We start from the raw sequence: 13,877 nt of genomic DNA on the forward strand, positions 1-13,877 counted from the left end.
TCTGGTTCTTATATTGCTCGAGTTCATGATTCGTTATTGAGGAAGGCACTGAAGGGAGAGAAATATCTGAAACTGTACAGCTATCACTACTTAATAAATGGATTTGCAGTACTTGTCACTCCCCAACAAGTATATCAGTACCCAACACCGTCTTTTTGTCACGCCCCGATCCTCGAGCACGCACACATCCTTCTGACTTGGTCGATTTTATAATGCGATATCCCAGGACTATGTATCGCTGACCCTTTCATTTATTAAGCACATCCAGAAGCAGTTAAAATCCCTAGACAATAAAACGATGAGATAGAAAAGCAGGGTCATATTTTTCATATTAAAATTTATAACTAAACTTTTATACAGAACACAAACCGCTTCATAACTATTCACTTCAAAAGGAATTCTCAAAAGAAGATAGACTCTCAGTCCATCCAGGCCGTACTCAAGGCCCCTCTCGGGATTATCTTCTTCTTCCAAAATCCTTCTCCTCAAGTTTTACCTCTGAGTCCTCCTTCCCAGACTTCTCCTCCTCAGTTTCTCATCGGGGTCTTGAAATGTTTTCCCCAAACTGGGATGAGACTACATCTCAGCGAGTTCTACCCCACTAAGGCCTGATTAGTAAACCATTATACTATAGGCTATCTAAACACGCACAGGGCAAAGGACTTACCTTGGCCTCAGATCCCACCTGCAAGTCAGTACAATTCACAATAGGCACCCATTTACTCCAAACAAATCGAATTAGTCGATTACATGTCACACAAATCATTCTCCACGGACGAGTATCTAAAAGCTAGGCCACGTGCATTCTCTAGGACGACATTCCAAGTCTCCAAGCCATGTGCCTTGAACCTTGGGCCCACGTGCATTCTCTAAGGCGACCTCTTCGCCAAGGTGGTACATCAAGTCACCGAGCCACGTGCCCTTTTAGATGCTATTATCGAAAACTGGACCCACGTGCATTCTCTAAGGTGACCTCTTCGCCAAGGTGGTACATCAAGTCACCGAGCCACGTGCCCTTTTAGATGCTATTATCGAAAACTGGACCCACGTGCATTCTCTAAGGCACTAGTTCACCAAAGTGACGCATCAGATCACCGAGCCACGTGTCCTTTTAGATGCCATTCTCAAACACTGGACCCACGTGCATTCTCTAAGGTACTCTCTTACCAAAGTGACGCATCAGATCACCGAGCCACGTGTCCTTTTAGATGCCATTCTCAAACACTGGACCCACGTGCATTCTCTAAGGTACTCTCTTACCAAAGTGACGCATCAGATCACCGAGCCACGTGTCCTTTTTACGATGCTCGGGCCCACATGCCTTCTCTTAGGTGCTATCTCACCAAAGTGATGCATCAATTCACCGAGCCACGTGCCCTTTTAGATGCCAAACTCTGTCACCGAGCCATGTGCATTCTCCAGGAGGACATACCGAGTCTCCGAGCCACGTGCATTCTCTCAGGTGACCTCTTCGCCAAGATGATATATTCAACCACTGAACTCACATGCATTCTCCAGGTGATATTCTAATTCACCGAGCCCACGTGTTTTCTTTCAAGTGATTACCAATCTACTTTCAATATTGACAACCAATGCCCAATGATTTCTCAATCAAATAATTAAATCAACTCAACAAAGCATTATAAATGCTGAATAACATACTTGACCATTTACCAATCAACAATTCAATCTCAATCAATTTCAATCAATTTAGGGTAAATCCCTAAAATATCACAATTTATTTAATTCCATGCAACATGGAGCTCAAATAAATAAACGGACTGCACCACGACAATTAGCATGAGATTTTGGTAGTCGGCCATCAAAATCTTAATTTCCGAAAAATAATTAATTAATAATTATTAAAAATTCAATTTAGCACAAAATAAAGTCCAATTAAATAAATGGACTTCACCACGGTCATCAGCATAATATTCTGGTCCCGGGCCATCTCAGTTGAATTTTCGAAAAATAAATAATTATTTAATTTAATTCCGAAAATTAATATTTAAATACTAAAAATTCCACTTAGGCTCGAAAAGCCTAATTGAAGCCCACGAAGGGTTAGAAAAATCCTGAGATGCTTCCAATAAATAGTAGACCACGTCTACTTACTAATTACACAATCAATTTATCTAAATTGCATCACAATTGACTAATAACCGCTAATCTATTCTAATCTAACCACCTAAACCTAATTAATTAAAAATAAACCAACCTTAAGCATAATTAGCCAACTAATCAGGGATTAGTGAGATTACTCACTGGAATCGCGTGCAAATCGGATCAATCCGACCGGGGCGACGCGAGGAACAAAACTTCCCAAAGCATGGCTTGGGTTTGGGGCCCGGAAACGGCTCAAAAGCGGGCCTAAAGCCGCTGGAAACCCACTTTGTGGGTTGTGGTTCAAGGCTGGCCGGAGCTTGTCCGGCGGCTAGGGCGGCGAGGGGAGGCCGGCGGAGGGTGAGGGGAGCCCCGGCGGGTCCGAACGGTGGCCGGACGGAGCTGGGCGGTGTCCGGAGGCGTCGGGCCGAGCTGGACAGCGGCGGAAGTCGTGCGGGAGAGGGATGGCAGGCGCAAGCGGCGCACGGGCGGCGAACAGCGGACGCGCGGCGTGCGCCGGCGTGCGGTGTGGCGGCAGGACGGGTGGCGACGGTGGCTGGCTGTTGCTTCCGATCTTCTTCAGCTCGCTGGTTCGCACGCGAAGAATGAAGAAGAAGAAGAAGAATGCGGTCACGTGGGGTGGGGAGAAGAGAGAGAGAGATAGATAAGGCTTGACCGGTCAAAAGGGAAGAGAGAGAGAGAAGTCGGTGAGGGAAAGGTTGTCCGCACGAAGGGGAGGGAAAGGGGAGAGAAGAGAGAGAGAAAAGAGAGAAAAAGAGAGGAAAAGAGAGAGAGAGAGAGGAGAGAGAGAAAAATAAAATAAAAATACTACAATTATTCTTTTTTTTTTTTTCTTTTTTTTCTTTTGGTCTTCAATTTTTCTTCCGATAATTTCTTTCTTGAAATTTCGGACTCGTCAATAAATTGACGAACGATGAGACAATGTCCTAAAAAAAAGAATTATGACGCGCTTAAAATTCGATTCCCGAATGGTAATGCATTTCAGCTTGGGAAAATTTTCTACTTTTATGGGCACAAAGGAGTCTCTTACCATCAATTTCTTCGAATAGAACGGCTGCCCAAAAGATTCATCACTGGCGTCAGTTTGAAGAATTCTTTTACCTGTTGATGGTATTTGTAGTGGCGGGAGATTCTGCATAATCTCCTTAAGCTCAGCGACTGCTTTGGTCTCGAGTCTTTCCCAAGGTGGGAGTGCTTTTTTTAGCATGATTTGCAAAGGGATCGAAGCTTTGCAATATTGGGGACGAAATCTCTGAGATAATTAATTATCCCAAGAAATTGCTGGACTTGTTTCGTCGTGAAGTTGTCTTCTGAAACTTTAATAATTCTTGAGCAATATGTGGCCCGGGGTAGTATGTACCTTTGTTGAGGTGCATACCAAGAAATTCAATTTCTGTTTGGGCAATGTTCATCTTTCTTTGAGAGAGCATAATGCCATGCTTTCTCACGATTTCTGCAAATTGTTCAAGGAGTTGACAGTGTGACTGTTCATCCGGGCTGTAGAGCAGAATATCGTCGATATACACAGCTGCACTTGATAGTATTGGTTGGAAAATACGGCACATAGCCTTTTGGAAAAGGGATGGTGCTACCTTTAAACCAAAAGGAAGAACTTTCCACTGGAAGTGCTGGTTTGGGATACAGAATCCTGTTTTGGATCTGTCTTCAGGGTGAATGCCCAATTGCCAAAATCCTGCTTTGAGATCGAACTTGGAATAAATGTGGGCTTTGGTCAAACTAGTAAAGAGAGAGTCTCTGGATGGTAAAGGGAATTTGTCATCTTGGAGAAAAGGTTGAGAGGTTGATAGTTAATCACTAATCTCATTTTTCCTCTGTTTTGCTCGGCTCGCTTATTGACATAAAAGGCTTCACAAGCCCATTGTGAATCGGAAACTTCAATAAGACCTTGCTGCAAAAGTTCCGAGCATTCCCTTTGAGCCAAAACCAAATGTTCTGGTTTCATTCCCATGTGGCTAGCCTTGGTTGGATTTATGTCTTCATTTTTTTTGAAAGGAAGACGAACAAAGAACTCAGGGTTTTGCCATAAGGGATGAGAACATTTCTGGGCAAATTCTGAATGAGATTCTGAACAAGATTCAAGCAACTTTTGCATGATTGGATCTAGTAAACTCATCTCAATGGAAAAGAGTCTTTGAATATTGACAAACTCAGAGAATTGGTCTTTAAATCGAGACCTTTTCCAGAATAATTCGAAGCCGAGAGATTTGAGTCATGATATCCCACCCAATTATCAAATCTTTATTGGGAAGGCTTGATCCAAAAATTCTTGTGGTTATGGAACACCGAGGAAAAACTGACAAGATCGGTGTGGTTCGACATTTGTGGAGAAAGTATCTCCGAAGCAGAATTGAAGTATCCGATGTAAGGAGTCCAGAATTCTTCAGCAGAACTTTTGTGTCTAGAATGGAACAACTTGCTCCTATGTCGATAAGAGCAATGACGTTGATAGGTTTGGCAAACTTCGAGGTGAGGATTTTAACAGGGAAATGGGGACAAGAGTATGACTTGAGAATATGTCGGGATTTGGTTACAAGATGATGTGGGAGATATGTGAAAAATATCTTCAGATTCCGAGTCAGGCTCAGAGTCACTAGCAGTTTGGTAAAAAGGGATGGCACAAAGAGTTTGTTCAGTTGGTTCATCATCAGCAGAGAATAAGGATTCAATATCATCATTTTCAAGTGATAAACCTGTTTCATTCTCTATTAGATGAATCTGACCTTTTTTCGCCTGAGGACAATTTTTGGCAAAATGTCCTTTTTTGTTGCAGATGTAGCAACGACTTGACTTCGTATGGCCTATGCGATCCTTCCTTTTGTGTAGATATCTCCATTTCTTCTTTTTCCGAAAATGCTTGGAGCCATGTTTGGATTTCTTGATCGAGTATTTCTTGTAGTGCTTTTTCTTTCGGGAATACTGGCCACAAGTACCATCACAGTCTTGTTTGGAGCATTTGATCTTTAGCTTCTGAGAGGAACAAGCTCCTTCAAGACGCTTGTCATCCGTGATGTATGTTCGGACCATTCGACGTTTTAAGCATAATTCTTCAAGACATAGATGGACTTCTTGCTGAATTTCTCCCGAGGAATATCTTGTATTCTTCTTTGCTTTCCGAAGAAAGATCTTTCAACCATTTGCGATAGCTCCTTGGGGATAGAAGTAAGGAAGACATGCTTTAAATTTGGATCTGCTCCAATTTGGTAAAAGAGCTGAAGCATTAGTCGATAATGCTTATCAAGATGCTTTTTCTGAAGGGAGCAGCATCTTCTTTCGAAAAATTCTCTTCTTTTCAGCTCCTTGAGATCTCCCGGGGTCCCCACAAAAACATGATATAAATAAGTCAGGGCATGGCTGAAATTGGGTGACATTAGGAACGTAATTTGGTCTTGTTCCGAGAGTGACTGCCACCAGAATTTAAGGCTCCCTGTAAATCTTGTAACGAAGTTGTAAAGGACATCATTCATATCATGGTTGGTAATGGATTGTGTACTCAGCCAAGTATGAAATTCTTCAAGTCTTTCTGGCCATTTTGGATAAGGAATATCATCAATGGAGAAGAATTGTTTTGATGCCATAGACACATGTCTGGTGGAATCATTTCGGGTGGGATTACTTGTCCGTCCAAATTCGGATCAGCATAATTTGATTCCATTTCATAGTCATAGTCCTGGAGGAGTGTCTGCCATAAATATATGTGAGGTTGGTGGAACAATAGGGGGAGAATCAGTGGTATGATCTGAGAGGGATGGGAAAGAGGAAAGGGATGATGAGTCGATGTAGCGAAGAAATTTGCTCGGCTAGCATAATCTGTTTTCCGGGATAACAAATCGGGCTCATGTTTGTTGGGTATTAGGCTCAGTTTCTTGCTTACCCAAATCCTTCAAAAAGGATTCTAATGGATTGGATAGCATCATCTGGCCTGGCTTTTCCCTTATAACAATTGATCTTGATTCTGTTGGTGGCGTCTTTTTGTTTCCCTTTTTCCTTCTCGGGGCTTTGAGTCGATTTCGTAATTCCACCATATCTGGTTCTCTTACGGAGGTATCTTAGGAATATTGGCAAAAACAGATACTTGTGGTCCGGAGGTATGTACCCGGTTCGAACAGAGGTGCCGGTGGATCAAAAGGTCTGAACCTTCCTTCCTCAAGAAGTTGAATTTGCTTCTTGAGCTTCTCTATCTCTCGGTTTTGGACTTTCAAGATAGTGGTACCCAAGATGTTGTCCCGATTCCAAGGCATGAAGCCTTTTCTCGGAACTCGAAAGTATCTTCTTGGTATTCTCATCATATCGTCGGAGGTCTTGTTGCACGTTTCCAATTTTGGAATCAATAGCCTTGAAGGCATTGTTCATGCTAACAGTCTCCGATTGCCAATTTAGGGACGGCCTCGAGCGGCGGTTTTCTTCGTCTCCCATGTTCATCCACATCGGTGGGAGTAGGAACTTTAGGAACATGGCGGTATCGCCATGAGGATCAATAAACTCTTCCGTAGCAGGGAACGAGAGTTTTGATTCTTCCTTGACAAGGGGAGGAAAATCAGTTTCTTGGAACATGGTTATTGAAGAAGTGGATGGTGCTTCTGATGGAACTTCGAGCGGGTAAGAATGTTTCTTAGCCCACTTAAGGATTGGCTTATAGAATGGAGAGAGAACTTGCTTTTTCCGAGGAGGAGATGGAGGTGGTGTTTTTGGTGGATCTCGGTAAGGATTGAGATATAGTCTCGGGCTCGTGATGGAGATGGTGCATAAGAAACCATGAATTGGTATTTATCACATTCACCCAGAGTATCAACGGAGGAGTCTCCGTCCAAGTACCTTTGGAAAATTTTATCTTTTGGCTTTTTTTGTCGAGGTGGGGGTCTTGTAAAAGGATCTACCTCATCGGGGGAATTTGTACAATAGGAACATTGACAAAAAGGGTCCCAAAAGCAATGACCATATTTGTCTTTGTAGTAATGAACAGGATGTCCATTGCCATCAAAGTGTCGACATGCTTTTTGGATCTCGGCTCAATAGATTGAGGAACACATGGTTCAATCATAAAGAGGGTTTGGAAGATAGAAGGGCTTTCTTCCTTTTCCTTGCCAAATTTGATGGAAACAGTTCCATCTTTTTTTTTCCTTACGAACTCCGAGTCCGTAGACCGGAAAGGCTTGTTGTGCTGGTGTAGCTTTTCATAGTTGGTAATCCAAGTTTCTGGAAGGAGTTTGGCCAACCTATCAACGTCATTGCTCTTATCGACACAGGAGCAAGTTGTTCCATTCTAGACACAAAAGTTCTGCTGTCAAGAATTCTGGACTCCTTACATCGATACTTCACTCGCTTCAGAGATACTTTCTCCACAAATGTCGAACCACACCGGGCCACCGTCCCGGTTTTTCCTCGGTGTTCCATAACCACAAGAATTTTTGGATCAAGCCTTCCCAATAAAGATTTGATAATTAGGTGGGATATCATGACTCAAATCTCTCGGCTTCGAATTATTCCGAAAAGGTCTCGATTTAAAGACCAATTCTCGAGTTTGTCAATATTCAAAGACTCTTTTCCATTGAGATGAGTTTACTAGATCCAATCATGCAAAGTTGCTTGAATCTTGTTCGAATCTCATTCAGAATTTGCCCAGAAATGTTCTCATCCCTTATGGCAAAACCCCGAGTTCTTTGTTCGTCTTCCTTTCAAAAAATGAAGACATAAATCCAACCAAGGCTAGCCACATGGGAATGAAACCAGAACATTTGGTTTTGGCTCAAAGGGAATGCTCGAACTTTTGCAGCAAGGTCTTATTGAAGTTTCCGATTCACAATGGGCTTGTGAAGCCTTTTATGTCAATAAGCGAGCCGAGCAAAACAGAGGAAAAATGAGATTAGTGATTAACTATCAACCTCTCAACCTTTTTCTCCAAGATGACAAATTCCCTTTACCATCCAGAGACTCTCTTTACTGGTTTGACCAAAGCCCACATTTATTCCAAGTTCGATCTCAAAGCAGATTTTGGCAATTGGGCATTCACCCCAAGACAGATCCAAACAGGATTCTCGTATCCCAAACCAGCACTTCCAGTGGAAAGTTCTTCCTTTTGGTTTAAAGGTAGCACCATCCCTTTTCCAAAAGGCTATGTGCCGTATTTTCCAACCAATACTATCAAGTGCAGCTGTATATCGACGATATTCTGCTCTACAGCCCGGATGAACAAATCACCTTTGTCAACTCCTTGAACAATTTGCAGAAATCGTGAGAAAGCATGGCATTATGCTCTCTCAAAGAAAGATGAACATTGCCCAAACAGAAATTGAATTTCTTGGTATGCACCTCAACAAAGGTACATACTACCCCGGGCCACATATTGCTCAAGAATTATTAAAGTTTCCTGAAGACAACTTCACGACGAAACAAGTCCAGCAATTTCTTGGGATAATTAATTATCTCAGAGATTTCGTCCCCAATATTGCAAAGCTTCATCCCTTTGCAAATCATGCTAAAAAGCACTCCCCACCTTGGGGAAAGACTCGAGACCAAAAATGAGCTTAAGGAGATTATGCGACTCTCCCGCCACTACAAATACCATCAACAGGTAAAAGAATTCTTCAAACTGACGCCGGTGATGAATACTGGGCAGCCGTTCTATTCGAAGAAATTGATGGTAAGAGACTCCTTTGTGCCCATAAAAGTGGAAAATATTCCCAAGCTGAAATGCATTACCATTCCACTTTCAAAGAAATCTTAGCAGTCAAAAATGGAATAAAAAAATTTGAGTTTCATCTCATCGGCCACCACTTTCTGGTGGAATTAGACATGGCATCTTTCCCTCAGATGACCAAGTTTAAACAAAAACAGATTCCAAATTCTCAACTGCTTAGATGGGCAGAATGGTTTTCAAAATACTCCTTTGAGACAAAGCATATTCCTGGAAAGAAAAATGTACTTGCTGACTTCCTATCAAGGCCAAAAGCACCAGCCGAGATCAACATGTATATCAAAAGACCTGCTTTTCATATGCTCAACCATGGAGTAAAATACAAAATCGAGAACATCGAGATCTACAAAGCTGGAAATATCCCCAGGAGATTATTCAGCGATTCGAATGATAGCCTTGCTGAAAACATGGAGAACCTTATGTGGCAAAGCCACACTGACCTATTCAGATTCAATGGAGGTTCGATTCTTTATCCTTTCGGGTTAAATATGAATTATCCATTCATTCATCATCTTATCTGGAAGGAAGATGATTTTCCTGAACAACTCAAAACGTTATTATGGTACTTGACCAATAAGTATCTGATAGCTTTTGAAATCCCAACCAGAAAATTCATTGCTAACCTCACAAGGATATTCTTGCTCGGGAGAAACATTCAAAAGAAATGTGATAGAAATCTTTTAGAATTTCTAAATTGGTTCTATCCTCCTACATGCTGGAAACAAGACTTAGAAAGAGAACTGAGATCGATAACGCCAAACCCCGAAGTCCACACCATCCCGTTTTTTTCGACGTCCTGGAATTTTTTGTAAAAATAATGGTACTATTCTCGATGCACCACTAGAAATAGGAACCACATCCTATAAACCTAACCCGAACAATCGAGAAGCTAGGATTTATAGATCTTATCCTACATCTGTTCGACTCGTGAAAATGAATATCGAGAACTCCGAGAATCTGTGCCAGAAAACAAAACTATTCCCGAAGAAATTTGGAATAATGCACCCACTACGTGGGATCATTATGACCTAGCACCAGAAGCTAAGGAAGCACTCAGACAATACAGACAAGCCACATCGTCCCAAGAGCCCGAGATGACAAGCGAAGATGACATTGTCCACCCACCCAGACCCCTATGCACGCTTTGGAGGACCACCGTCCCAGATCCCTATGAACAATTCCAAAGCATGGACACATCTTTCTATGCGAGCCATCCAATTGGCCCCCCAAGAATTCCCGACTCCTCGGGGAAGATGAAAGTACAAACTGGGCTGAAGAAGAAGCATCACACCGGCTCATGAACAAGCATCCTCATCTCGTAGATTGGACCAAATCCTCTCACCAGAGGACCTTGAAGCTCTTGAACAGAAGTATGAGGCACATCTCCTCGAAGACAGCACGGATGATTCAAAGTGCGGCTACAATGCTCGTGACGGACGAGACCGTGAGTCCGTACATTTTCACCGTAGCAAACCACTGCTCACTTTTACCGTAGCACTAGGCTAGGAATGTACCGTTCACGTGACGATTCTGTTCATAGTGTGCGAATAATTCCCTTTCGGTGCCCTTGTTTGTTCCCGGACCCGTGAGCTAGGTCCCTATGTGTCCTTGTGACCTCTTATTTGCCTATAAAAGGCAAGAAGGGTGTAATGTTTTGGGCAGAGTCCCCTGAAGTAAAGTGTGTGCTTTGTGAAAATCTTTCCATGGCTTTCTAAGTTCTCTCTTCTTCTCCAGCCTGGTAGGATCCTTCAAGAAATGCAGCTTGGGTAGGTTAGAAACGTTTCCATCCTGGCATCTCTGGGTGTCTCTAGGCTCTGAACTAAAGGGCTGAGTAAGTAGTTCCAAATCCAACTAATTAGGTAGCTTTTAGGGATTTTACTGCAGATACATCCCTTAATGGTTTCACCCAATAGGTTAGTTAACTCGTGAGTGATCAGCTCAGAGAAAAGGGCCATAAGCACGTCGACGAAATGCCCATTTCACTTTATTGAAACGAGGTCGAATTTCAGGATGTCACATTTTTTCCTTATGATAGTTCTCATCCTTGTCTGCTTGGCGATTATAACTGCATACTGGATATACGGAGGAAAATATTTTGGCTGTCCTGACTCTGTTATCCATGATTATGGCAAAAATTTATGCATGTCCTGCGTTGCTTGTGATTGAAGTTTTGTTGCTGAGTGATATCAAAATAGTCTCTAGAACCTCACTTTAGTCTGGTAATATTACTTGAAGGCCGACAAACTTTCACAGTGGACAGAGGTGGCGAATGTAGCTTTGGATTTTTCAGTTAGAACAGCAACAGCTCATACTCCACAATTTCTTGGTCTACCAAATGGAGCGCGGGCACAACGTGGTGGGTATGACTCAGCTGGAGAAGGAGTTGTGATTGGTTTTATTGATACTGGCATTGATCCGACGCATCCCAGCTTTGCTGACGACGTGTCTGACTGTCCGTATCCAGTCCCTACCCATTACTCAGGGATTTGTGAGGTCACCTCGGATTTTCCATCTGGATCATGCAATAGGAAGCTTGTTGGCGCCCGGCATTTTGCTGCATCTGCCATAACCAGAGGAATTTTCAATGCATCTCAGGACTATGCATCGCCATTTGACGGAGATGGTCATGGGACGTGAGTGTTTTATGCAACTTCTCTCATCTTGTATGCTTGTCTCTATGTCATTTTTTTGTCAGCATCTCCTTTGCTCAATCTGCAACTGCAATAACTGTAGCTTTGTTGTTCCACAATATGGGGACGAGGGAGTAAAAAATGCGACTGTGGGAGGAAATGAGAGTTTGTGATCAGTTTTCCCTTTGAGCTCCTATGATCAGCTAGGATTTCCTCTATTTTATTTTCTATGTGGATAATGGTGGTGATCTGTTGCTGTTTGCCACTCATTCTTCATGACCTGGGCTGAGGACTTTAAGTGACGAGAGGAGAAAAATGGTTTCTGCTTCAGTATCTGTCCTTATCACCACCAACTGGAATTCTTTTGTAGTTGACATATGTCTCTTTCTCATTTTTCTATTCAACATAAAATTATTGTTAACTGCATAAAGTAAAAACCTTTTTTTCATTTTCTATCAAAAACAAAGAGCCATTATTTTCCCATTTTGTTATGGTTAACTTTTGAGAGTAAAAACATGTAAAGCTTTGTGAGCTGGCAAGATAGATTTAGTGATATGGGAAAGCTAAAAGAATCTCACTTCATGGCCATGTATAATTTGTTATCATATTGTCGGCATCAAAGTTACAGCAACCGTCGTCTGGTTACTAGCTTCCACATTGTCAATTAGATGGAAGACTTAATAGGCAATTGATGGATCGAATAGTGGAATTACAGGCACATGGCTTCAGTTGCAGCAGGAAACCATGGAATTCCAGTTATTGTTTCTGGTCATCACTTTGGGAATGCTAGTGGAATGGCTCCTCGTTCACAGTAATTTATCTGGACCAAGTCTCTCTATACTCTTATTATTTATCTCTATTCATTATTGACAGTGATTATTAAGTACTAATAAATGATAACTGCTTCTGTTTACCTGCTTTGCTCAAAGATGGACCTACACCTCGAGCAAAATATGATTGAGTACTTTTTTATGTTAAGATAACATGGATACTCAATTTCAATTTTCAGCATCGCTGTTTACAAGTCATTATATAACAGTTTTGGAGGCTTTGCTGCGGATGTTGTTGCTGCAATTGACCAGGTTTGTGTCTACATGATTTGACTGACCGGTTTCTCTTGCTTAGCTAATCTATGTGTAGACAGTTTAAGACTTTAGAGACCCTCAACACTTCGATGTGCTGCTAGTTGACTGTATTTCTCTGTCTTGCTATTTGACAGATCGCTTTCAGATTACACTTCGATGTCATAATATTCCTACTCTGCAAAACCAAAGTTTCCTGTTCTGGTTCTTTTGCAGTGGCTGTTCATTGGCTGTTTTATCTAAAGTTACTTGTGTTTTTGACTTCTTTGTAGTCATACCAAAAAGAGAGTATCTATAACCCTAAAAGGCATTGTGCTTGCAACTGTTATGATTGCTATTCTGTTTCCCCTTGGTACCCTTGTCTTTCCTTTTCTATGTGGAAAATATCCAATGCAAGATAGGTACTCATAATAAGCAGAAATTTTCCCTAAGAGAAAAATAAATGAGCTTTTCAGAGGGAGCGTAACCTTAGTCAAAATGTTAAAATTATTCAGGCTCTCTATTTACTCTACGATTGAAATAGGCATTCCTCAATAATAATTTATACTGGTTGTGAACGGGTGCTGTACAAGACTATACAATACAAACAATAATGATTCAGTGCACTTCTTGGTATTCTCTGGTTGTTTGAGGAATTATATTTGAAAGATTCTACACAGAGAGCTGTTTCGGTTTTGAATTTCTACGAATCTGTGTAGCACCAGTTCCATTTGTAGAGATGTATAATTAATTACCCTTGGCTCATGTTCTTCAATCAATACAGCAAAAGAAAATGGGAAAAAAAAAAATTGCCTTTGGGGGATCGTGAAACATATATGTCTTGGTGTTACCATTCGTAACTGATTTTCTTCTTTCTTTGTGATGGATGCATTTACAGGCTGCTCAGGATGGCGTTGACATAATAAGCTTATCAATCACTCCAAATAGGCGTCCTCCTGGAATTGCAACGTTCTTCAACCCCATTGACATGGCTTTATTGTCAGCAGTAAAAGCTGGCATTTTTGTTGTGCAAGCTGCCGGAAATACTGGGCCTGCACCAAAAAGCATATCTTCCTTCAGTCCATGGATCTTCACTGTTGGTGCTGCTGCTCATGACCGAGTGTACCAAAACTCCATAGTTCTTGGAAACAACCGATCAATTGCTGGAGTTGGCCTTGTGCGTAAGCCATCTGTTAGCTGATGCTTATTTTCTCTCTCTTTTTTTGTTTTAGTGCTAATTTTGGTTCACTTATGTTTTGCAACTGACTTTTTCAAATAACCCTAAAAGATCAAGTTGTCTAGTTTAGACTTTACTTTTGGTTCCCGAACTGGACTCAAATTTTTATTGCC

At 41.7% G+C, this 13,877-nt stretch overlaps 1 protein-coding gene across 1 annotated transcript; it reads left to right on the forward strand.

The window, feature by feature from the left end:
- LOC120293814 (subtilisin-like protease SBT2.2) lies at positions 1 to 13,728 on the forward strand (the record flags this gene model as incomplete). Its single annotated transcript, XM_039313571.1, has 5 exons — positions 1 to 129; positions 11,072 to 11,469; positions 12,182 to 12,277; positions 12,476 to 12,548; positions 13,426 to 13,728. Coding segments are annotated over 5 exons (999 nt in total), but the record flags the coding sequence as incomplete, so codon positions are not given.
- Positions 13,729 to 13,877: the final 149 nt, after the last annotated feature.

The sequence above is a fragment of the Eucalyptus grandis genome, chromosome 5 (assembly GCF_016545825.1).
Source record: "Eucalyptus grandis isolate ANBG69807.140 chromosome 5, ASM1654582v1, whole genome shotgun sequence".
Lineage (NCBI taxonomy): Eukaryota > Viridiplantae > Streptophyta > Magnoliopsida > Myrtales > Myrtaceae > Eucalyptus > Eucalyptus grandis.